Source organism: Esox lucius, chromosome 10 (genome assembly GCF_011004845.1).
Source record: "Esox lucius isolate fEsoLuc1 chromosome 10, fEsoLuc1.pri, whole genome shotgun sequence".
NCBI classification, from domain to species: domain Eukaryota; kingdom Metazoa; phylum Chordata; class Actinopteri; order Esociformes; family Esocidae; genus Esox; species Esox lucius.
The window spans coordinates 26,045,174-26,071,949 of record NC_047578.1 but is presented as its reverse complement, the minus strand read 5'-3'; the positions used below and the strand labels follow the sequence as shown (position 1 = coordinate 26,071,949).

The following is a 26,776-nucleotide window of genomic DNA, read 5'->3' as shown; positions in this document are numbered from 1 at the left end:
ATGTACTCACAACATCCAACTGTTTTGTCTGTGCATAACTAATTAAAAGAACAAAAATAACCACCCAAACCAGGAGAAATACAACTGAGAAAACATACATTTGGAAGATGTATATTGAATTCGGGAAACCATCTAACATCTTTAATAGGCCCACCTTAGAGATGTTTATTAACCATTATTTTAAAAGTTATATTGAAAATAACATTGTGCAATACTTTTTCTTGTACATTAAAGATCAAGTGAAAAGTTACAGGCAGGAAATAATGTGCCATATTGAAAGCAAAAAAAGAAAAAAGTAGCTTGCTAAGCAGTCCTTGAAAAGGTTGGAGCGTTTTGCCATAGAGCCCCCAAACTCAACTCTGGACCTTGAGGCCAGTTTCACTCCATTCTTTAATTCAACTTTTGAATCAGGGCATTTTTTAGATCAGGGACAGGTTGGTTCAAATAATGACGAGGTAGAAATAGAAACCCATGTTGTTTCTCAGCACTTACTTTGGTATGGAACAATTTTATAAACTGTGATTGCATTTAGTTTGAACATAAATCTGTGAAACTACATTCACCACCAATAAATCCCCAGGTCCTCGAAGAATTGCTTTTATGTTGACATTTCCCTATTATGTCCTTAACAATATCTATTCAAAATGAAATAACCTGCAGGACACAACCACTGACCTAGCTAGGTTTTCCTTGTCACAAAGGATTTGTAAAACTAATGGAATTTGTCCTTAACACTCTTGGGAAAATAGAATATATCACCTAATCACAGATATGACCCTGTGGATCTGGCTCCTTAAACATGTAAAACAGCAGTCTGGCCAATCATTTGTTTTGTTTAGCGGAGAGAATCTGATTATAATATTTCATAGCGGTAAATTTTTTGGTGTTTTTCTAGAAGGATGACAAGCATTTTCCTTATATAACCTTTAGGTGCAGGTCTTTAGATAACCTAAGCTAGCATTCTTTCCCATGGTAAAGGTTGGTAGGTCTCTGCATTGTTGTTAGTAAATTTTAAAGAAAAACATGAGGGTATAACCTTCACACTCTCATAGAGCTAAATGGCCCTGAGAAAATGACAGATAACATCCCATGGTACTTTGTTTGGCTATAAAATATTATAGATATGAGAGTGAAAGGAATATGTTCTACCTGATGGGTTAGACACCTTTCAATTAAGTATTCAGGTATGAATTACAGATAGACTTGGAGGGAATGCAAGTCGCAAATCGATCCAACTGTTAGTATACACCGTTCAGGTCTGATGAACAGGGCCGGTTCTGGGCAAAAGCGACATAAGCGCTCACTTCCCAAAAGCTATCAAGCTCCCAACTGCAAAGCCTACAGCTGGCACTGCTGATGACAAGATGAGTCTGGTGCCTCGTTACCACTGAGGCCAAACACTGGTGTTTTACTCTCAAGTCTGTATTTTTTTCTGTTTCCATTGACATGGGTCAGCACCAGTCAGCCACAAGGCCGTGTCTGAGTAGCCCGGCTCTCACTTGGTGTCAAGCCCCGGACTTTTGGACAGGGTTTGCGGGTTGACGCATTACGTATTGTTTGCTTTAGGCTTCTGGTAATGGTTTTCACCCCATCTAACAAACCAATCCCTGATAAAATAAAGAAAATGAACCAACAGTACATTGAAGCAAAGACTCAGAATGGAAAGAGTTGAAACGACCAAATGTGGTACAATGCCATTGACTCAATAGAAAAACAGAGCGCTGAGACCGAGACGTAGCTTTTACTTCTGAAAGACTCATCTTCTCTGTGACACTTTTTTTTACACCCAATCATGTTACTTACCTGTTGCCAATTAACCTAATTAGTTGTGAGACGTTCCATCGTTTTTTTTTTAGCATTGCACAACTTTTCCAATCTTTTGTTGCCCTTGTCTCAGCTTTTTTTAAATGTGTTGCTGGCATCAAATTCAAAATGGACATGTTATTTTCCATAAACAATAAAAAAATTCTGTGTACTATTTTCAATAAAATATAGGGACAAATGATTTGCACATCGTATTCTGTTTTTCATTTGTATTTTACGCAGCGTCCCAACTATTTTGGAAATGGGGTTGTATGAAAATGTATCAATTCACTTCGGTAAATTGCACCGGATAGGAGCATTTGCCTAATACCTTAAATGTAATGTAAAGTGAACAAAGCCAGCAGTTGGGATGCAGGGTGGTCCTTTAGAGAAGACAGGTGCACAGTGTGTAGGGTTTTTTCACTAACAAGTATTCACTCTTGAAATTGCATCACTATGTGAGGACTTACTGAGACAGAGTGCTCATGTCCCTGCTGGTACTGCCCACCGCAAACTGGATTAAGTCCTGTCAATGCATTGGATTAAGTCCTGTCCTGCATCTCCACCAGACCACCCCAAAAATAATCTTGCAGAGATTAACAACGTGTATCAGTTTGCCAACTACACATTCATGTCCATAAATGACAACAATAGAGCTGATATAAAATTTGCGTGCTATTTTGTGATAATAGCTATGGGTTATTAGCTGACCAAAATTACATGCATAATCTAAGATGTCACATTCCATTCATAAACATAATTGACCTGGACTGGCTGTAAAATGTAGCTAGACAGCCGGCATCTTACCAATTGTACTAGATCTGCAGTAATTAGCTAGCTTGACACTCACTTATCTTACACTACGTTATATGATCAACTTGTTAATCGCATTTTGACTCTTGTTAACCTACTCCATTCCTTTGTTCAGGTCCTCTTTTAGAATAATTTAAAAGAAGACCATAGGGTTACACTTGGCTAGTCAACATTAACATCTGTCGAAGCTCTACAGATATTTATACTATTAACAAAAGTACATGCTTGCTACGGTTAAAGTTTAGGGTTAGAATAAATGTTAGTGTAAGGGTTAGGGATAGGATGAGGTTTAAGATTAAGGATAGTGTTAGTCGATTGTTAATTGAAAATGTATTGATAGTCTGTAGACAGTCAATATGTAAATGCGTCAAAACAGTGTTACTGACTGTAGTCTAATGCAGAAACCTGGTGAAGTTCGAAATGTCTTAATCCCCTTTTGTGTGTTTTTATGATGTGTGTTAAGATTAGCTTTTAAGGCTAGAGTCATGAACACGTTTCTGCTTTTCCCCATGTAGATGCTAGAGGGCTGTAATTAATAAATACCTCCTTCAGATATAATATATTCTATTCTTTACATGAACAATTATCTTTTTTAGTAGCAGAGAACAATTGATTAAGTCTAACAGTTTTAGACGACATGGTGATATTGTATATGCAGCTGTGAGTGTACTGAAGCTTCAAGATTCTGTCTATCATTCTGAAAACGTCTGTACTCATCGTTATATTTTGTATGGTTATGTTGGTTGAAAGTCTCTGACTATCAGAAGGGCCCATTGGCTGCTTTTTGTAAACTAAGTGGTTTGTCAGAAACTCCCATACACAAATCTCTAGACTGGCTGGTTATATAGGTTCTATGGGTGTGGGGAAACTACTTTTAATTTTTATGGCTCCAGCTCATGAAATTACCTTCTCGTCAATCAAAACTGGAGCCTTCATGTTTTTCCGGGAAGGCATTCCAAAAGCCAGGTGTGGTAAAGCCTGATCCATGAAGAGTGCAGTTTGGTTTTGCGGCCATCGAAGTTGGGGGATAGAGGGAGATCAGTACATTTTGAATGGTTAACTCCACCAGCCCTGTGGCAATAATGTACAAAATTTTTAAATCAGCCACCAAAGCTACAGGATTGAAGACAGAAATGCAGTTTGTGGAGGGATAAATATTGCAACATTCCTATTAGTGCAGAACATGCATGTCAAATACAGGTCAAGCAGTGAGTGATATGCTTTGGTTGTTTTACAAGGTAATGATTGAGTAGCTAGACGAGTATTGAAAAGTACTATATTAAGACATATTTTGTAAAAGAACTGCTGCTACTACTACTACTTTTAAACTCACTACATACCACCAACATAAAGGAAGGTGGAAGAGGAGGCAAGACAAAAATAAAAAGATGAATGTACGTTTTGATTTCCCATCCAGCTTTAGCAAGCGTTCAGTGTTTGGTGACGTAAAGTAACCTATCAATATTCTGTACATTCCGTCCATTCCTGTGAACACCACTAGGTTCAGTGCAAACTGGCTCAGCACCATCACGGTTGGGGGAAGGATGGTTGAACAAGTTTGACAGGCCACGTCAGGTTCTAATAACACTTTGAATACCTGCAAATTAAATTTTGAATGTTATTTGGAGGAGTACTCTTCTCAAAGGGCATTGATGCCGGCTTACTTCCTGGTTGTGCATGCAGTGTGAAAAGAAGCAAAACAGAATGGCGGGATCTGTTTCAAAGAAACTACCATTCTTCCGAGCCCATTGGGGTGAGGCAAGTCCATAGTCATGAGACAAAAGTCAATACTCTATATTAATCCCCTCCTTTGAATAATTAGAGAAGGAAATTACATGCTTTCTTGGCTCTGTACAGTACTGTGTGCCAATTTGAATATGTTTTAGACTATGAAGAGTCCCTTGTTATGTCTTGTCTATTAGGTATGGTTGTCTGAGCTGTCCATTATTCGATTATTTATCACACATTCTGCTGTTGACTTTAAATATTTGTTTAGAACTTCAGTGACCAAGGTTGTCAACATGTGGAGTGTGAAAATAATCTACATACTCTACATTGTCTCAAGACCTGTGGCACAATGTTTGTAAAAATTGAGAAAAACAACAATCCTAGACAGCTGCCCTGAGGGACCCTGCATTCCAACACTACAGAAACTTCTATTGAAGAAAAAATTAAGTTCAATTGGTTATGTATGACTGGGATCATCAGAGGAATTCTTTGGAATGTCCTGATAAAGAAAGGGGTCTTCAGCAATTAGCAAAAACAACCTGAATATAAGTGTCTTTGAAATCACCATCAACCTCCAGAATGTTTGGGTGAAAGTGTGACAATCTATAGCTTGCAGAAGTCTTTGAGAGGAGAATGACAAAGGCTATCACTGTAAGACGCAAACCTCTGATCAGCACCAAATCAGAAAGGTCTGATTAGTACAGATATGAGCCAGTACAGTTTTAGACTCATTGGGGGCACTTCACAATGCAACAATGACTTTAAATACACAACCAGCACAATCAAAAGTTAATCAGGGGAAAGATTTCAACTGGCCAAGTCAATCTCCTAATTTAAATTTGAATATACATTTCACTTGCTGAAGAGGATTCTGACTCCTTCTGATATCACTCCACGCTCCAGTCAAATTGGGCCCTCTCCACTCTTAGCTCTGTTCCCACTCTGCTCCACTCATATACTCTGCTAACCATATCACTCCATTGTTTTGTTAAGAAACAAATACCCTATCTGCACTTGTGATTATGTAGGTTAACGTTTCTTTTTCAGTCAGACTATCCAAGCAGGGTCGACTCTAGACTTTTAGAGGTACCAAGCAACATTTATTTGGGGCCGCCTCCCTTAACAGTCCCTGGCATTCGGGGGTCCCTTAGCAACCAGGGGCCTAAAGTGTCTGCTTGTGTTGCTTATGCCCAGAACCGGCTCAGTATCCAAGAAGTACTCAAAATTGAATTTTTCAATTGCAGAGCGTAAACCTAAATCTAAAGAAGAATGATGAAAAATATTGGGGCAGAGCATGCCCAAAACTCAAAATCAGAACTGTCACTACAAAAACACAACATTTTCCAAATCTGCTCTCACAAATTGTGTGCTCAGCTTTTCACAAATTGTTCAGTCGGCCTGTCAGAATGGATGCCTGATGGTCCATTTCTCCTATCCGTAAAAGGTGTAACAATGTTGTACATACAATCAGTTCAAGAGGCGCATGTGCATATTGCCCCCACGTACAGTGAGGAAGATGGTGAGGGAGGCAAAGAAGAAACCAAGGATCAGTTTCAGAACTGCACCTTCTAGCGGAATCTTTGGGTTATCAATTCTGAAAATCATTTGTTAAAAGCCACCATGTCAACAAGTTCTTTGGAAGGGTTGCATGAAGGAAGCTCTTACTGAGCTCAACCCACAAGTTGCTGCAGCTTAACTTCATTATTATTGGAACTACAATTTGAATCATGTATTGTGGTCAGATGACACAAGAACTTTTTTAGCTGTACACAAGTCAATTACCTACGCTCTGTGGTAATTGGCTTGTGATTTGCTAATGTTACAGGAGGTCTGATCAATGAAAACAACAATTTCCACCAGCACACTTCCAACAGGCTCCTGGCATGTTCTGACATTAATTCCCATAGAAGTGATTCTTAACATTTCAGAAATAATAATGATGAGTAAATTGGACTTGGAGTTGCTTTTGATAAGAGCCTTTTTTGAATTTAAATTGTATATGTAAATATGAATTCCCTTCAAAGTACACCTTTTTTAGTTTAGTTCTCAGATATTTCCTCCTATATGTGCAGAAAGTCTGATGAAACAATGCATCAACCTTGTTCTTCATTCACCAATGAATAGGTAATGAGAAATCCCTCTGTCACAAACCACAACATTTATGTTGGGCACAAGAAGCAGCTACAGCTTTATTAAAACGTGTTTATTTGCATTTTCATCCACATCGGATTCACTATGTTGGCTTGGGCTTACAGAATGGACCTATTTCTGTGTATCAAATGTCCAAAATATTGTATTTGTGAACTTCTTAGTCGGATATGTAATTGTCTTCTAAATTAATTACAGATTCCTTGACAAATTTTGGCCAACATTGGCTTGTTTTAGTAGGTTTCAGTCAGGAAACACTCAAGAAAGTGCATGTGTGTAATATCTTAGTTTATCCTGTATTCTGGCAAAAAACATTGGGGGCGCTACTAATAAACAAAAGCTATTCAAAATAACCTTGTCTAACCTTGTAACATACAGTATTTTTTTGAAGGAAGAGAAAACTGTTTTGAGATTAGATGTTTCATTGATAATAAAATCAGTAGACTGTCAAATTTCATCAGACTTCATATACTTCCACTGGAAATGACCAATATAGTGTCAATCTGTGGCAAAATGTTGTCGCTCCTAGGTAATTCACTGGCATTTATAGGAAGAAGTTGCCACGGGAAACCATTTGCTGAAATAAAATAACATAAACATACATTATACATAACAAATACTTTGCTCATTAGTTTGCTCTGATATAATTTTATAGTACCTCCCACCAAGGACAAATTACATTTTTGTAATTGTTTAATCCTTTTTATACAAGCTATTCAAAGTAGCCTGGGAATGAGGTTAAAACTTGTTCCATTTCTGTTACATCATTTAGGCCTGATTTTCTTTGGCAATGCCTTTTTCTTTAAAATGTGTCAGAGGATATGATTTATTTAGACAATATAGACAATCTACAACAACATGCTAGAATTCTGTTGGGGTCTAAAAGGTCAAAGATATGTGTCTTTATACAACAGAAAACCATTGTCAGTAATGCAAAAATGGCTTGTTCACAATGATTCTACAAAATTATTTTGTTAATCTAGGTAAAATACTTTGCCATGCAAATCTGCACTTTTTTACCTGCTCCAAACTTGCATCTACATGTTCCAGGAACTTGGGTATGCAAATCATATGAAATGAACCAATGTCTACTCAATGTTCTAAACCATTATACTTTTTAATACACAACTTTTTAGGGCACATTGTTGATAAAGTGAAACTTCCTGCAATCTGTCATATCTAAGACAAACCAACCAATCTACTTGACCATAGTAAGTAAGCAATGCACACATTGCCTCATGACCTTTCCCCAAGGTTAGGTTGTGGTTATAAAACATTAAAAACACATCTCATTGTACCAATCCCTTTCTTCTTCTGTAACTTTGATCTTTGCAGCATTTCACTGCATCAGAGAAAATAAATAGTTATATATACAGTTTGGTGAATTCACACAAATATTTGAATAATTTACATTTCCAATGAATGCCGTGATTTGAACAAACCCAGCGGTCTACTGTATTAGCAACAATAGCTATGGCAGTGGCACGGTGGCTTATCTCCCTCATAAACATAATTTCTTTTCTGAAAAAGAATATATTATAAATAATACATTATTTAAAAAACAAAGAAAACACCACATTTTTACCCCTTATGTAATGACAAACAATGTAAAACTGGTTCAATGATAAAATACAAATGAATAAATAAACTATAACAATTTTGTTTCTTCAAAACAGCCAAACAACATCCCCAATCTCCAAGTGAAATTCACTCCGAAGTTGAGATACATTTTTCTTGTAGTAATTGTAGCAACCACTAGAGGACACTCTAATCTCCGTTTTTGATCTTTGGAAAATAAATATCTTTCACACTGCCCCTTCAAAAATCTCATGTACTGTTTATGGCAAATCTATGGACACATACATGTTGTGCCATAGATTGAAGGGGTTCCTGTCATTATTTATGCCGAGAGGCACATCACATTCCTTATAATTCAGTGTAGTTTGTTTTCTGTTCCCACTTATATCTCCATGTTATTCCTGTGATTTTCCGTCAATGGATCGTGACTGACTGCGAAGTGCAGAGTTGATCAGTTGATAGGTGCACTGGCTCATCATGATCTAGACCAAAAAGCTGATTTAGAAATCTGTTTTATGTTATCACATTTCAGAAATTGTAAAGACTCTAAGACCTTGCCACTTAATGAAGTAGCTTTTCCACCCCATCTGAAGGTCTGCATGTGGGTAAGTGAAGAGGACAGTTTACCACTTAATGTATATCCTAATTCACCATGTGTGTATTTTCACAGTCAGTTTTATTAATGATAATAATTACACGGTACAAGTGATTGTCTTAGTAGTATAAATTCTGTGCCTCACAACCAATAGTTGTGCAGTTTGATCTTGTCGAGGAATGATAGTGTCATGTCCTGGCTATGCCCCTAGCCATCTCTGCACTGGGCTGGGGCCATAGTCAGGACCGTACAGAAGGTGGTGCCTCTAGGCACCTCTATCTATTTTGGTCTCCCCAATTGGAGGCAGGTGTAGATCGTTACTCTACTTATGTTTACTGTTTGGCCACACCCCGTGTGGATCATTTTGGCTTTGTGCTTGCTGCCCAACGGCATCGGTTGCTGCTAGTGTTTATTTTCATTAAAACCATGGATTTCTACTGCACTCAAGTCTCTGTGCCCGTGTCCTACCTCCACAACCGTGACAGATAGGCATTGGTGTGCAAATGCAGGTACACATATCCAAAAAGTGACCAGAAAGCATGTAAAGATAAACAACAGGACAATGGTCTGTGATGTCTGTGTGAATTGAAGCTGTAATGATGATGCCCTCTGTAGACATGAACAGGTTCATATGTCACACTGTTTGGAGGACTTCCATCCCCACTCTTTAAGATGCCTGTGCTCTGATGGTTTGTGTAGGAAGACCCAAGAGCATAAATGAGGCAGACTCCCTTCTGGAATTACAAAAACAAAAACATTACTTTTCTAGGAGACAAACCAAAATGGCATACACAAGTGGCATGAAACCCTCAAGACTAAGCACAGATCAGCCATCTTAAACCAACTTAAATAGTAAGACACCCAATGAGGAACAAATGAAATCAATAACCTAAACAAGCAATGAAACACAGGTGAATGCAGTTACCTAATCAAAAACAACCACAGTGGGAAAGTTCATGGGTGTGCTAACTTCCATAGACTACAGTGGTGTGTTGGAAGTCCCCCTCATATCACACTAACAAAGTGTACATAGTTGAAAGGTATAATATCTGAATGGCATTACATTGCATCCTTTCCTAAATAACTTTCCTGAATAAAACACTGATCTAATACACCTGAGTGTATACTAGTATTACTTGTTACTGACTGTATTGTAAGACACATGTATTGTGAATGACACTGTATTGTTTGATCTGTGCATTCCATTAAGGAATAATGTGTTGGAGGAGACGAGGCCCATGTTATGTGGTGTGTGGTTGTGAATGGCAGTGAGACCTCAGGGAGGAATAATGTGTTGAATGGCAGTGAGACCTCAGGGAGGAATAATGTGTTGGAGGAGAACGAGGCCCATGTTATGTGGTGTGTGGTTGTGAATGGCAGTGAGACCTCAGGGAGGAATAATGTGTTGAATGGCAGTGAGACCTCAGGGAGGAATAATGTGTTGGAGGAGACGAGGCCCATGTTATGTGGTGTGTGGTTGTGAATGGCAGTGAGACCTCAGGGAGGAATAATGTGTTGAATGGCAGTGAGACCTCAGGGAGGAATAATGTGTTGGAGGAGACGAGGCCCATGTTATGTGGTGTGTGGTTGTGAATGGCAGTGAGACCTCAGGGAGGAATAATGTGTTGGAGGAGACGAGGCCCATGTTATGTGGTGTGTGGGTGGCGTAGGGTGACCCTTTTTTGCCAATGCCCCAGAGAATGTCTGTTCATGGCTCTACTTGTGAGCCAATAAGGGTCCAAATTAGTTTTTGAACCACATTACCCAACGTGCACTATTTCACTTGTTTCATACATAAAGTACCATTTAATAGGCAAATATTCCTTTGCATGTACCATAAGCATATTACACTCATATGTATTTATAATATTCAATACCTCCACCATAGTGTTCATACTCCCTTCTGCCTCTTTCTAGAGTTACTGCTGGTTTACAATGTTATGTATAATGTTGCCAAACTTGCCTTCTCTACAATGTTCAATACTGCTACCAATATTGCTGCTAGTTTACAGCACTTTTTAAACTGCTGCTAGTGTACAGTGTTATGTATATTATTGTTGCGTTTTTGCTATATACATCTCTGGAAAAAATGAAGGGACCACTGCAAAATTCAGTTTCTCTGGTTTTACTATTCATAGGTTTGTGTTTGAGTACAATTAACAGTTTTGTTTTATTCTATAAACTACTGACAACATTACTCCCAAATTCCAAATAAAAACATTGCCATCTAGTATATTTATTTGTAGAAAATTTCTGGTCAAAATAACCCAAAAAATATGCATTGTTTTCAGACCTCAAATAATGCAAAGAAAACAAATTCATATACATTTTTCAACAAGAAATTACTAATGTTTTAACTTAGGACAATATTTGGTGGAATAACCCTGATTTTTAATAACAGCTTTTATGCATCTTGGCATGCTCTCCACCAGTCTGTCACATTGCTGTTGGGTGACTTTATGCCACTCCTGGCACAAACATTTAAGTAGCTCAGCTTTGTTTGATGGCTTGTGACAATCCATCTTCCTCTTGATCAAATTCCAGAGGTTTTCAATGGGGTTCAGGTCTGGAGATTGGGCTGGCGATGACAGAGTCTTGATCTGGTTGTCTTCCATCCACACCTTGATTGACCTGGCTGTGTTGCATGGACCATTGTCCTGCTGGAAAAACCAATTCTCAGAGTTGGGGAACATTGTCAGGGCAGAAGGAAGCAGGTCTTCTTCCAGGATAACCTTGTACTTGGCTTGATTCATGCGTCCTTCACAAAGACAAATCTGCCCGATTCCAACCTTGCTGAAGCATCCCCAGATCATCACTGATCCTCCACCAAATTTCACAGTGGGTGCGAGACACTGTGGCTTGTAGGCCTCTCCAGGTCTCTGTCTAACCATTAGATGACCAGGTGTTGGGCAAAGCTGAAAATGTTACTTGTCAGAGAAGATTACCTTACTCCATTCCTCTATGGTCCAATCCTTATGGTCTTTTGCAAACTTCAGCCTGGTTCTTCTTTGCTCCGCATTGATGAAGGGCTTTTTAGTAGTTTTGCACGACTTCAGCCCTGCCCCTAGGAGGCTGTTTTGAACCGTCCTCGCCGTGCACTTCACCCCAGCTGCTGTTTGCCATTCTTTTTGTAGGTCACTTGATGTCATCCTATGGTTGTTGAGTGACATTCCAATGAGGTGACGGTCATCTTGGTCAGTGGACAGTCATTTTCGCTCTCTGCCAGTCTGTAGCTTTGTTGTGCCCAAGTCTGTTGCTTGACCTTTTTCTTATGAACTGCCATCTTTGAAATTTTCAGGATGGTAGCAACCTGACGCTCACTGTATCCCTCTGCCAGTAAAGCCATCATTGAACCCTTCTTTTCCTCATTCAAAGCTTTTCTTTTCAACTCTTTTGTCATGCTGAATAGTTATTTTTGTATTCAAATTACCTTTGAGGTACTACTTGCACTGTTTTTGCCATCCAGCTGGTCCTATTCCAAGAGGATAGTGATAACCACAGCAGTGTTTTTTATACTTTTCCTCATTAAATTAGATTTGGTTCAGGTAATCAGCTAATCAGTACCTCATTAAGTAAAATGAGGTGTGCCTGTGTTGGAATTTAAAAGACACTGGAATGGAATGTCTGCCATACATGTAGAGATGCTGATTTAAGAAAAATTTGAAGTGTTCTCAAACTTTTTTCAAGAGTTGGATATATATTATTTCTTCATAATTCTCACCACAATGTTGTAGTATGCTATGCTAAGCTTTTTACACACATATGTATCCATAATATTCTATTATATTCAATAATTCTACAAAATTACATTATGTATATTATTGCCATACTTACCATATCTATAATTTTCAATACTACTTCCAATATTGCTGCTAGTTTATAGTACTCTTTTTAAACTGCTGCTAGTGTACAGTGTTATGTATATTATTGCTTTATTATTTTTTTGTCTGTATTTGCTTATATATTTTTCTTATTAATTCTCACTATGTAGTTGTTGGGTGCCATTTCACAATAATTTCATTGTGCAGTATGACACTGTGACAAATAAACCTTGAAACTGAAAAACCCTTTATCAAAAAAAATACTTTATCAAAAAAGCATCAAGAGCTCCCATTATTTGGATGTCTTTCATTAACCTATGAGTTTCTAGGTGTGTATTGCAAATGTCCCATAACTTTAGTTTAATATGTTAGGCTACATCCCGAACCCATTTGCAGCTTTGTTAACCAAATTGTGCTGGTAGATAGGCAGGTGGAATCTTTCCCCTAAGTTTGTTGCTACTCACTTTCAAACCAATAGCGCCATCAAGTGCATTAGAGCCTCAATAGCACATTAGTGACAACTAGGCCTCATGTTGTCTAATACTGAGACAATATAAACCTATTCGGTAGACCAGGGCTGCCCAACCCTGTTCCTGGAGATCTAGTGTCCGGTAGGTTTTCTCTCCCAACCCATTTGTGACTAACCTGATTTAGCTTTTCATCCAATTAATTATTAGAAGCAGGTATGCTAAATTGGAGCCGGAGAGAGAACCTACAGGACAGTAGATCTCCAGGAACAGGGTTGGGCAGATCTGCACATTCTAACACCCCATGTTTTGCAACTTTTGCTTTCAACGCCCTGTTAGGGTGCAGAGTGTTAAAAACACAAAACATGTAATTATAATTTTACAATAATTTTGCAATATTCCAGGAACTTTAATTAGTACTTTTGTAAATATAAGAAGCATACTTCGTATGTCACATTTAAGTAAAGGAATACACCAGAACACATTCAAGGTGTCACGCACCGTCACAGGTCTGTTTATTTAAGCTTATTACTGACGCAAGAGTACGTGGCTCAGCTGACAATCTATATTTACATACTATCTGCTCCCATTAGGCTGATGTGCTGAAGGATACTGTACTAATTTCGTACCACTACATATGACCTAGGCAAATTCTCGGCATACTCATCCCATCGTTTTCTAGCAGTGCTTGCCCCATCATCTTTCATGTAGCCTACACAATCTGTGGTTTTCTAATCCCCGCTATTCGATACTGGCGGTTTACAACGGAGGTCTCATCATCACTTGTAGCTCGGTCTGGGTGTTGTGTTGGCGTGTATGGGGCCTTTCTGCCATCAGGAAATGGAGGATTGAGTGTGTAGCAAGCGACAGACACACAGAGGGAGGGGGAAACCGACAAGGCGTTTACAGCAAGTTCCACAGGACGTGCGCGAGGTAAGGGCAACATTAATTTGTTACAATTGTTTCATAAAAGCATACATTGTTACTTGCCAAACTTGCGCGGAAGGTTTTTATGTCATAACGGTTTAGTATACCTATTTTTCTGATGCTTGTTTGTAGGTTATAAACTACACAAAATGCTTGACTGCTTGACCATAGCGGAAGAAGCTATGAATGATAGGACCAAGCTGTTTTATTGAAATTAATATCTTAAACATTTGTATAACACCGCACATTGATTTAATAGGAAAATCGTTACTTGACTAAAAACGTAACTGACCTGTGTCACATTGTTCCTCCAGTTCCAGAGATAACACAAAGATGAGTGAGGAAAATCGACCTCAAGTTGAACTTTTTGTGAAGGTAGGCCTAATCACCAATTTAATCTTCAGACATGAATCGTATCTTGAACGAGTAACTTTGTAAACAATGCACTATTCAGTTGGCTACCAAAATGGTAGACACTAAAATAATCCACATTAGGCGAAGCGTTAACGTATTACTGTTATTATCAGTAGGCTTGTCCCTGGCGTTTATGAAACAAGATTACATACCAGTGATTGAAGTAGTAATATATTAACACTGATCGCTGTGAAATTTATTTAAACACCGAATGGATCCGGTTAGATAGAGTTTGGGCTTTTATAGCATGGAGTTAGTATAGTAGTACGTTAGCTATTAACGTTGAATGCTGTTTAACTACATTTTTGTTAATCACTTGAAAGGCCACATTTTCCTAATCTTATAAAATAAATGCCCATTAAGACAATGCGTGACTCCAGCCTATGAGTGCGCGGCAAGACCGGGGGAGGTGTGGTTATTCAGAGGAATAGCTACATCCAATATAAACATAGTTAAGCCTAACTTTTTTTTTTTACTTCAGTACCATGTAATGATTTCTTTGTATGAATGTATCTAGACTCATTTTCTAAAACTTGCGGTTGCAGTTTATAATATAGCCTTCCTTTACATTTCCCTGCCATTCAGAGTTACGAGACCCACAGGCTGTACTCTTGACTCATTGCGTTGTGCATTGAGGAACAAAAGTATTCTATAAGAATACTACTGACATCACATCGTCAATTCCATTTTCACTCTCCTTATAGTTTATATCTAAGCTAGTAGCAATTAGAAAAATAATTGGCTATTGTATTCAATTACGGTATTACTTACATTAATGTTTTGTATTAATCCAAAAACCTAGGATATACCCTATTGACTCATGGGAAGCTACAAACCTGGAAACGAAAATTCATTGTTAAGACATTACCAGACAAGAAGTGGTCCCCTGTTTGCTGGGAATGTGTGGATGTGGATGAATTATACTAATATGAGACCTATTCTAATCTAGGCAGGCAGTGATGGCCAGAGCATTGGCAACTGTCCGTTCTCCCAGCGCCTCTTCATGGTGCTGTGGTTAAAGGGTGTCACATTCAATGTCACCACTGTGGACATGAAGAGGTATGTCTAATGCATGTCTAATGCATGTCAGTCTATATTTGATGGCTTACATTTGCGTTATTTGATGGCATACAATACTTTATGGCATACAATACTTTTTCACATTGACAAACCATTGCATTTCTATCTGCGACTTTCATCCACTGATTTACATTTACATTTCTGTAATTCAGTAGTGTTTTTCAAACCTGTCCTGGACAACACCAGATCATAGCGTCTGTTTGACAAATTGGCACATTTGAATTGACTTGTCTGCTAATTATCAACCCGTGGACTGATTGATTCAAGTGAGGTAGTTCAAGGCTACAGCTAAATGGTGAAATGTCTGTGGGTCCCCGGGAAAGGTTTGAGACCCATTGATTTAGCTGACACACCAATCCAGAGTGACTTGCAGTTAATGCACACATTCCAAAGTCACAAATATGAATTTTCGTGCCATTCACACAAGGTCATATCACACGACCTCCTACCTACTTACTCCCTCTAATGCAGTCATAGTTTCCCTCACTCAGGCTCTGTTGTGTTTGTCTCGCTGTAGGAAACCAGACATCCTGAAGGACCTAGCCCCTGGTGCTCAGCCTCCCTTCCTGCTGTACGGTACAGAGGTGAAAACCGACACCAACAAGATCGAAGAGTTCCTGGAGGAGAACCTTGCCCCTCCAAAGTAATCAGTCCTTCCATTCTTGTATTGCTTTATCCATTGTCAAATCATACAGGCATTAATGTACATTTTATATACATCCAGGTAGGTATGGGCAGTAATATGGAAAGTTTGTATCATTATTCATTTTGAACCTTGATGTTGATATGATGTTATACTTTCTAAAATTGTAGGTATGAACAAAAAGATCAATCATGTTGTGTCTTTTACTGTAACATTGTGGCCACCAAAGATCTCTTAATCTGCCTGGACAAAAGCAACCAGTTGTTGGCTAATTGGAGCTGAACTGGAGAAAACAAACTAGCTAGCTGTACCACTGAAGTCCCTCAAGTGCTGCAGCAGAAATGCCGTTATCAATATTGGTGCCCACCCCCACTTAAACCATGCCTTTCATGATAGCTCAGTAACTAAAATACACGAAGGTCTGCTAGATGCCAAACCTTTTATGCAACCTCCCGACCCCCACAGATACCCCCGTCTTGCTGCCAGGAACCCTGAGTCGAACACAGCCGGCGTGGATGTGTTCTCCAAGTTCTCAGCTTACATCAAGAACTCCAACCCCCAACTCAATGACAGTGAGTGACAATGATGGATTGTATGAACAGGATGCCTTGATTTGAGCCTACCCCTTTATTTACCATAACACTGCATGTTTCAAGCAACTACAAGAAGCTCCCACAAGCTGTCTCTGCCAAAAACCTGCAGGGTGTGTCTTTGTTAATGGCATTATGCTCTGAGAACTTCTGTCACTTCGGAACAGGTTGCCCTATTCTCTCATGTTCTTTTTAGCTTATTCAGAAGGACAGTGAAAAGTATAGGCTACTCTGCTACTGTAAGCCTTTTTCACAAAGTCAAAATTCGATTTTAGATGACTCAGTTTAAACAATTTACCACTGTGCCACAAGTACTTTACATTCTGTTTTCATGTTTTGCTATTCAGATAATGTTGTAGTTATGGAAGCATCAATATACAGTCCCCTCCTAAAATATTGGAACGGTAAGGCAAATTCCTTTGTTTTTGTTGTTCACTGAAGACATTTGGTTTTAAGATCAAAAGATGAGTATGAGACAAGAGTTCAGAATTTCAGCTTTTATTTCCTGGTATTCACATCTAGATGTGTTAAACAACTCAGGACATATCACCCTTTGTTCAAACCCACCCATTTTTCAAGTGAGCAAAAGTATTGGAACATGTGACTGACAGATGTTTCTTGCTGCCCAGGTGTTGCCTTTTAGGTTGATTGTTCAAACATTAAATAGCTCTGCATGACTAGTCTATGTTTTCATCCTTGGTTTAAACCTATAAAGACTGCATTTCTTGTTAAAGAGGATAAACCAACATGAAGTCCAGAGAGCTCTCTATGGGAGAAAAGCAAGCCATTGTCATGCTGAGAAAAGAAGGAAAATCGACCAGAGCCATTGGGCAAACATTGGGCATAGCAAGCACAACAATATGGAATGTCCTGAAAAAGAAAGAATCTACTGGTGTACTGAGCAACAGACATGGAACAGGTCGGCCAAGGAAAACAACAGTAGTTGATGACAGAAATATTGTGAGAGCTGTGAAGAAAACCCCCAAAACATCAGTAAGTGACAGGGGTGGAGGTATCACAATCCACTGTTCGAAGAAGACCCAGAGAGCAGAAATATAGAGGCCACACCACTCATCAGCAGTAAGAATTGGAAGGTACAGAGATGAGCCGCAAAAGTTCTGGAACACAATCTTATGGACTGATGAGACCAAGATTAATCTCTACCAATGTGATGGAAAGGCCAAAGTTTGGAGAAAGAAAGGAACTGCTTGTGATCCAAAGCATACATGCTCATTTGTGAAGCATGGTGGAGGTAATGTCATGGCTTGGGCATGGCTGCTTCTGGAACAGGCTCATTAATATTTATTGATGATGCAAATGATGATGGTAGCAGCAGAATTAATTCAGAAGTGTACAGAAACATTTTGTCTGCCAATTTACGTAGAAATGCATTGAAACTAATCAGGAGGAAGTTTATCATGCAGGACAATGACCCAAAGCACACCTCCAACAAAACAAAGGACTTCATCAGGGGGAAAAAGTGGAAGGTTTTAGACTGGCCAAGTCAATCACCTGACCTTAACCCAGTAGAGCATGTATTTCACCTCCTTAAGAGGAGACTGGAGGGAGAAACACCCTGAAACAAACAAGAACTGAAAGAAGCTGTGGTAAAAGCCTGGAATAGCATCACAAATGAAGAATGCAACAGTTTGTTGATGTCGATGGGTTGCAGGCTTGAGGCAGTTATTGCAAGCTATGGTTATGCCAACAAATATTAAATGTTATTTACTTTAAGATTATTTGTTCCAATACTTTTGCTCACCTACAAATGCTGTGGTCTAATACAAACGGTAATATGTCCTAAGTTGTTTAACACATCTAGATGTGAATACCAGGAAATAAAAGCTGAAATCCGGAACTCATACTCATCTTCTGATCTTAAACCCAAATGCCTTCAGTGAACAACAAAAACAAAGGAATTTGCCTTGCCGTTCCAATACTTCTGGAGGGGACTGTATGTGTATATATATATATATAACTAATTCTATTCTTATGAATTCCTTTCCTGGGTGTTGTACATGATTTCCTGGTGCAACACTTTCAATTCTGATATTCAGAGGCTTGTTTTAATATAATCACAGAGGAGCCCCATGGAGTAATTTCCCCAAAGGAGCTTTAGATTACTGCATCTGAGAGCATCATGGTCAAGTGTTATATTTTGCGCGTCCTCTGTGTTGTCAGACCTAGAGAAAGGCCTGCTCAAGGCCTTGAAGAAGCTAGACGACTACCTCGGCTCCCCACTGCCTGACGAAGTTGACGAGAATAGTGCTGATGACGTCACTTCCTCCTCCCGTCCCTTCCTGGATGGGCAGGACCTCACTTTGGCTGACTGCAACTTGTTGCCCAAGCTGAACATTGTCAAGGTACTCCTTTGTTTTCAGCCCTGCATTTGGCCTTGTTTGTGTTCTACTGACAAATCCATATTCATTCCGGGGGATGGACCACTTAGTTTTTTATCTCACTGCAAAGCAAAAAATAATACATATTGATATCTCCAGCAGTGTTTACCACCACCACATGCTTTGTTCACACCATCGGATTAATGAAAATACAACAACCATTCCCTTTTGCTATCATACTTTTGTCTACTTTTACTCTTGTTTGACATTTGATGAAAATGTGGTTACATCTGACAATTGATGAAAGTAGCAGCCTGAATTATAGAAGTCCTCCCTTTCTTACTGTCTTTTTCCTTTATTTCCTTTTCTCCCATTTTTGCTTTGTGTCTTTCTTTGCCTCTCTTTCCAAACTTTAGGTGGTGTGTCTGCAGTACCGGTCTTTCTCCATCCCTAAGTCTCTCTCCAATCTGTGGCGGTACCTGGACGCTGCATACGCCCGTGAGGAGTTTTCCTCTACCTGCCCCAAAGACACGGAGATCCACATTGCCTACTCCGCTGTGGCTAAAGCTCTTAAGTAGGAGCGTCAGAGTCCATAACTTACAGACACTCATACACACCTACACAGACACCGTAAACACACACTCACCTACACACACATTGTACAAGTGTTTGCCTACACGTACACTAATGTAATCACCACACGTTTGTGCGTTTGCCCAGACACACACAAAAACACCATTCCAACAAACTTGGTTGAGAATAGGAAATAAGTGTTACTGTAAGATCGAGTTGGAAACCTTTCATTGGCTGTGTAAGAGTTTGAGACACTCTGAGATTTATAGTATATAGGTAAAATTTTTTGTCACATTCAATCTTTACACTGTTTTAAGAAGTAGGCTAGATGGGGTAGCATCCACCTGAAACTGTAGTTGTCTGTTCATTCTGCACTGCTTTCATTTCCACATTGTCCTGTATTAGTTTCTGTCTCACAGCAGTTAAAAAGCTGCTGTCAAAAATGTACCCAAGTAACCTGAACCAGTTTAACTGCAACCAGCATAAGAAGGAGAGGTCTGTTATGGGTGTGTCTCTCGTACACGATTACAGATTTTATTTTACAGTGTTCTTTTAAGGCTAAACACCTCTATGAGGGTGTAACAAGTGGTCAGTCAAAACTAGTTCATCTCAAAACTGATGCAGAGGCAGTTTTGTTGTATGCATGTTGACCGTTAATGAAAGGATGAGCTTAAGTTGGTTGTACATAAGGGCACAATATGGAGCGGTTTCTCAGTACTGTGCAGATTCTTGCTCAGGAAATGATTTCAACAGACCTCAGCTTCCCCTTCATCTTCCCTGTAGAGCTTTGAAACGCTTATCAAGATTATCTTTTGCTAGTATTAGACTAATTGACCTCCATGCCCACACTGAAAGTGAAGGAGATTTTTGCTACTATAAAAAAGAAAATACTGTGAGAAATTTATATTGCAGGGCAGTTATTCCAGGCAAAATAATGTGGCTATTGTTGCTGCCTTGTGGGAAATGTATCTAATTAAAGAAGCACTTGACTTTGTGACCTTGAGGCACCAAACAGGTTAAGTTTCACTATAAATCAAAGGGAAAAATACAGGCTTTAATGAAGCTTTGCATACAATTCCTCTCCTCGTATGACTAAACCATAAAAATCACGTTTATAAAAATTGTGTGTTGTACATTCAATGTTATTGAAAATGAAGAATTCAAGGAAAGAAGATTGTGCGCATGTTCTATTGATGTTGTTATTGACACTCAATCCAAAAAGACAATACCTTGAATCTTTAGTAGCCCAAATTCATGTTTATACTTGTGTGTTGAGCTGAGTGTAAATCCACAACTACTTTGAACCTAATACCGTCCTGTGCTTTGTAGTGCACAATTTGAAGAGGTCTTTCATTATAAAGTGACTTGAAATCCAGTGGAAAGAACTGGAAATATTTGCGCCTTTTCAGTTGAAGAACATTATAACCAACTTTGACAGATATATGGTGGAAACTCAATAACTTAAACAGAACCTATATATTTTGTATATCGTCCAAGTTTTCTTTAAGAGTGTATCACCCAAGTGCAATTCCTTTGTTTGAAAATTACAAAAATATGGATGTCATTTGCATCCTATTAAGCTTCGGAGTTGACTAAGTTCATTAAGTCAATTATTTTATACATTGGTTTCCTCAACCCATGGGAGTGTCTGTATTTCTACGGCTCATAGTTAAGAAAATCCATACATAAATATTTTGTACGTGACTGAATCCTTATGTTATTAATTGTATTTAGTTTCTATGAACCAACTCTTACAGGAAAATATATAATCTGCTTACTCGGCAATTTATCGAAAGGGACCAATTCTTAATTTCAAAGCTGCCTGTAGTGTTTTAGTATGTACCTTTATTGAGATGTTAGTTATTTTTACTCTTACTATAAGATTAGCAATGACTTCAGTGACTTATTACATTCCTCTAATTTTTCTGTAATGTTATATTTACCTACTCCTTCAATGAATCACCTTTTTATTACAGATTTACCATCTTGATCCCTTCCTCCAATAAGATCTCTTTTCTTGTTTTAATTTGTTTGATTGATTTTATTTGGTGTATTTTTTTTCTCCACAAATTTTTGCCCTTTAGTTCACCTTCCATTTTAGTCGGACGTAGTTGCATTTAATCTAGACATGGTTAAGGACATTGAATCGACAAAATTCAGAAACCAAACATAGTATGTGACGAAAATGTATTTTATTTGTTAATTCCATTAAAGAAGACTCAAACACAATTTGTTATTGTTTAATTTGTTCATTAACTGTGGCCAGTACTTTAAATATGATTATTTTAGCACCATAGAAAGGTCAAAATATTAAAAAAGCCATGGTTATGTTTTAATGAAAGTTTTTTTTGAATAAATGTGTTATGGATTGGATCGATGTGTTTTTCTCACTGGTTTTATTGCCCTTAAAACAGTGTGACATGTCTCAACAGACACATGACTCATTTCTTCCCTCAGGCCAACTTGACTTCTCCTTTGCATCTTGGGTGTTTCCTTGGTGCTGTGTGTGTCTGTATGAGTGTATGTATTGTGTTTTGTAAATGTAAACCAGGCACCCATAATAGTTCACACTTTAAATAATAAAATGTTTTGGTTAGTGGGATTCACACCATGTCATGTTGAGCTTTCTTTGTCACTGCATGATAAGGAATTTACATTTAAAATGAATGAAATCTGAATATCAGCCCAATGTGAAAGTGAAAATAAGCAGGATGCACATTGCACCTCCTCTCCAGATGGGGGCAGCGCGTGCTATAGCCCCATTGCAAAGGTCTGTGTCACAGCACTCATTCTGGTAGGTGAAGTTCAGGCCCGCAGCATGTTTCTCCCCAGACAAACCACATTGGGAAGGAATGGCACAGCTCTTCTCATACAGGACCAGATGCAGGGAACCTGCAGAAGGTAGAAAAGAGTCACTTGAAAAGTATTTTTTAAATCCAGTGCCAGTTCTAGCCTCCTGAGGGCCCTAAGCAAATTGATTTGGGGGCCTCTCTCCCCTAGCAGTGGAGGGCTCCCTTGTGGTCGGGGGCCATAAGGGATCGCTTATTGATGGGTATGCATAGAACTGGCCATGTTTAAACCATTATTTATCCAGGCAAGTTAAGTACAGAACATCCCCTGTATCTGCGAGGGATCGGTTCTGCGAAACCTTGCGGATGTGGAAAATCACAGATAAGTGACACACCCTTAAAAAATCACTCCCTAACACCCAGTTACCCTACACAACATGCCCCATTACCCCAGTTGCCCTACACAACATGCCCCATTACCCCAGTTACCCTACACAACATGCCCCATTACCCCAGTTACCCTACACAACATGCCCCATTACCCCAGTTACCCCACACAACATGCCCCATTACCCCAGTTACCCTACACAAAATGCCCCATTACCCTTTCCATGGTCTTATTGCACGATAATATTGTAAATATATTGTGAATAATGTAAATAAAATATAATACGCTATATAATCGACGCTTCGATGGCACGTTTTTAGAATTTCTGACTTCTTGAAAAATTTCTGCTGATACTTGAGTTTGCGAATGTGGAACCGCGGATAGCTGGGGGAATATTGTACCAATATTGTAACATGGACATGTCCTCACAAAGCATCTTATTTTCACTCAATTCTTATCCCTCTTTTTTTTATCCTTTCCCAATTTCAGCATTCATAATTATATCTATGGCACTAATCACAACTCCCAACAGATCATTAATAATTATATCTATGGCACTAATCACAACTCACAACAGATCATTCATAATTATATCTATGGCACTAATCACAACTCCCAACAGATCATTCATAATTATATCTATGGCACTAATCACAACTCACAACAGATCATTAATAATTATATCTATGGCACTAATCACAACTCACAACAGATCATTCATAATTATATCTATGGCACTAATCACAACTCACAACAGATCATTCATAATTATATCTATGGCACTAATCACAACTCACAACAGATCATTAATAATTATATCTATGGCACTAATCACAACTCACAACAGATCATTAATAATTATATCTATGGCACTAATCACAACTCACAACAGATCATTCATAATTATATATATGGCACTAATCACAACTCACAACAGATCTTGGAGTTGAAGACTGGGGGAAAACCTCCCTAACAGTTATTCTGTGCAAAATACTGTTGTTTTCCTACTTTACTATTCCAGTTAGGATGTGACGGATGTTTTACGATCACCTGTCAAACCAAATCATTGAGAGGGAGTTCCCAATGAAGTTACAAGTCCCTCCCATTTGAATATATTAAAATGGTGGAAGCCCTGAACTGCTAGTGCCCTCAAAATTCATAATGAGAAATATATAGACAGTACGTCTGTCTGTGTTTAATACACAGAAAAAGTTAGCATTACTAGCAGTCCGTTGACACGGGTAGTTAGAATTACATAAATTGTACTGAATGAAACAGATTGATGAAGCGATAAAAGGGATATTGCTAGACTGACAGACAGTGAATTACTGTAACATGAGGACCTATTCACATTTCTGAGTGCTTTTAGGATGACATTTCCATTTCAATCCAATATCAAACTGCGAAAGAGGATAAATTGGCCGACTCAAAGTCACTGATCGTCTCTCTGCTGGCTAGACGAGCAGCTCTACACTTCTAAAGGTTAGCACAATGCATTCAAATCGTTGTAATTGCAACTCTCCAACAAATTCTCTGGCAAAAAGACTTTAACAAGAAATGTATTGTCTGTTTTCTACATAGTCCCTTTCTTCATGTCTTCAGATTGCTGTGTAGCACACACAGAGCACGGGGGTATTTTTAGAGTTAATTGTAATGGCATCACAGTCATTAAGGAGGTAACAACTGGCTTGATGAGAGAACAGTGGTGACATTTGCCCTTTTCAGTTGGTCTGTTGCGTGGTATTATTTACTGAATACTCATTAGGAAGGTAAGGCTAGGCAGCCAATAAAGCCTCACCCATACCAAACACTACAATGTCAGTGGACACAACACAATTGCACCGCATAACAAAAAATGGTTTCTTACGTACGGTTTCATTGTACTTGATCCTGTAGGTTTGGTGGGTTATTTCTGTTAGGAAGTGAGCTGGCAACCAAAGGGTAGCTGGCATCAAATCATAAATCCCATTTCCTAAATGCCATTTCCTGAATAATGAAGCACACAACCCCCCACAACAAATGCTCAATGGAACCCGGTGTAGGGCCTGTTCTAATCTCCACCCTGTATATGTAGGCCTATTTTTCTCTTTGCAGGAGATTGGATAAAGCAGAAGCAACACTTCAGTTGACCCTTATTTACAGGTGATGTATTTAATCTTAATACATGTGCAATCACGTGTGCACACACAATGTCTCAGCTCACCTAGCTTCCCCACTGCAGTGCTGGCTAGGCAGCGCTGTCCAGACGGACACTCCTGAGGAAACTTCAGGCAGTCCATTGGGGAGATGGCAGGAAACACACAAGTGTAACAGCACAGAGGTGCTAAGAGAAACGAAGAACACATTTCAATAAGACTAGGTATAAACGAGTTACTGAAGCAGGTACTGAGCAACCTGGTACTGAAGTTAAGAACTAGACAGAAAACTCAGCATCAGAGGTATTGGTTTTCCACTAAACATGTCTCCTCTTATTAGGATAAGTGTTGTCTCAAAAGAGAGAATGGTCCCTGTTAAACAAAATACTAAGATTTTGCCTATTTTAGCATTCCTGAGCTAAGATCTATGTTCCTAAACTTTCATCATCTCCATCCTTTGCCAACATACCTGCCAAAGGAAGACAGCACAGGAGAAGAAGGAACAGTTGTGGGTGAGACATCTTAGAAGTCATAGAAGTTGAAAATAAGAAACTCGTCTTCTGTTTTTGTTGATGTCCCTACCTAATACTTTCAGTCTTTCTTTTCTTCCAACTCCTCAGATGGTAATGGGCAACGTGTCTCATTTAATTTATCTTGTCTCCTTCCATCCAACTCAACCCTCCCCTTCCTCTAAGCTATTTCTCACTTTCTCTCAGAAAGTTACTAGCCGTCATCTGTATTGTAGTCAAGTGGTCATTTGTCAGTTTCCTCAATTTATTGCCTCTCCCTGGTCCTATTTAAATTCTGGCCAACTATACAAATTGAGAGCCAGGGTCCCCACCCAGAACTCTCCTAATTTCATTAGGAATGGCATCATTCAATGCATTGTCCGACATACCCGCAATGTCACGTCAGGACAGCAAGAAAGCATTACTAACCTATCGTATAACACCATGCATTTTATACATGGAAATGTATTGCTGAGACATGTATGCTATAAATAATGAGATTAAATGAAGAGAGCGGATGCACAGACCAACAAGCAGATGGAAAAAGTTGCCAAAAGGAGAGAAAAGGGACATATCCATTCCTCCCTAATGAGTGCCGTGAGGTAGGCAGGGATGATAGTCAAGTGACAGGAGTCTTGTGACGGGAGTGGGATCAGACCGGATCAACTGTTCACCATGTCCATAAGCAGACTGCGTACAGCCCGCCTCTTTTTCAAACCCACTCCAGAGACTATTAGAACGTTGCTTGCCACATCAAGCCACCTCCACACTTGGTGTACATTTTGTAATCCTGTCATGTTGTTTAGCGGCGTTGTTACACCAAGTAACATTTGGAGTATATTCAGTAGTGTTTGCTTAGTGTTTAAAGGTTATTCTGGGGTGGAGATGGGAGGTCACTGGGTTAAGCTAGTTGGTCTATCTTGGAGTGGGTGTGCAGATTACAGGTCCGCCTTTAGTGTATTTGAATGGGATGTGGGATGTTTGGTGCGATTTGGAGTTGGGCTGACAGATGGTGTTTGTTAATCCTGTCCGTGTCCTTGGTGTGTGTGTGTGTGTGTGTGTGTGTGTGTGTATGTGTGTGTGTGTGAGCGAAAGCGAGAGAGACAGAAAGAGAGTTGGTCCATCTCTGTTGCTCTCCCTGTCTCCTGCGTCATCAAATAACTATTTTGACTCGCAGTCAAATCTGCAGTGGACGGTTCTGACAGTTTGGATCACAGTAGGATAGCCAGTCGCAAGACTTAAACACTGCAATAAACAGTTGGTGTGACTCAGATTGGTGAAGGTCAAACAAATGTACACACACCTGACACTTACTTGGTCAATGTGTTTACCAATGATTTAGAGACAATTATCTCACGTCATTTTCGTTGTGCTCAGTCATGGGAAACTCTGAAGTATAATAAGCCACACCTTAGATAGTATATTAAAAACCTGTT

At 39.0% G+C, this 26,776-nt stretch overlaps 2 protein-coding genes across 2 annotated transcripts; one reads left to right on the top strand and one right to left on the bottom strand.

Moving 5' to 3' along the window:
- The first annotated feature begins 13,638 nt into the window (after positions 1 to 13,638).
- On the top strand, positions 13,639 to 21,748 carry clic1 (chloride intracellular channel 1). The gene is made up of 7 exons (XM_010900460.4): positions 13,639 to 13,886; positions 14,195 to 14,255; positions 15,244 to 15,353; positions 15,892 to 16,017; positions 16,483 to 16,589; positions 18,789 to 18,970; positions 19,363 to 21,748. Exons 2-7 carry the CDS (start codon positions 14,214 to 14,216, stop codon positions 19,522 to 19,524), a joined length of 729 nt encoding a protein of 242 aa, XP_010898762.2. The 5' UTR covers positions 13,639 to 13,886; positions 14,195 to 14,213; the 3' UTR covers positions 19,525 to 21,748.
- On the bottom strand, positions 21,540 to 25,953 carry LOC106024495. The gene is made up of 3 exons (XM_034294803.1): positions 25,301 to 25,953; positions 24,900 to 25,019; positions 21,540 to 22,411 (listed from the first exon to the last, which is right to left on the bottom strand). The coding sequence occupies exons 1-3, from the start codon at positions 25,362 to 25,364 to the stop codon at positions 22,200 to 22,202; spliced, it is 396 nt and encodes a 131-aa protein (XP_034150694.1). The 5' UTR covers positions 25,365 to 25,953; the 3' UTR covers positions 21,540 to 22,199.
- Between the last annotated feature and the right edge of the window lie 823 nt (positions 25,954 to 26,776).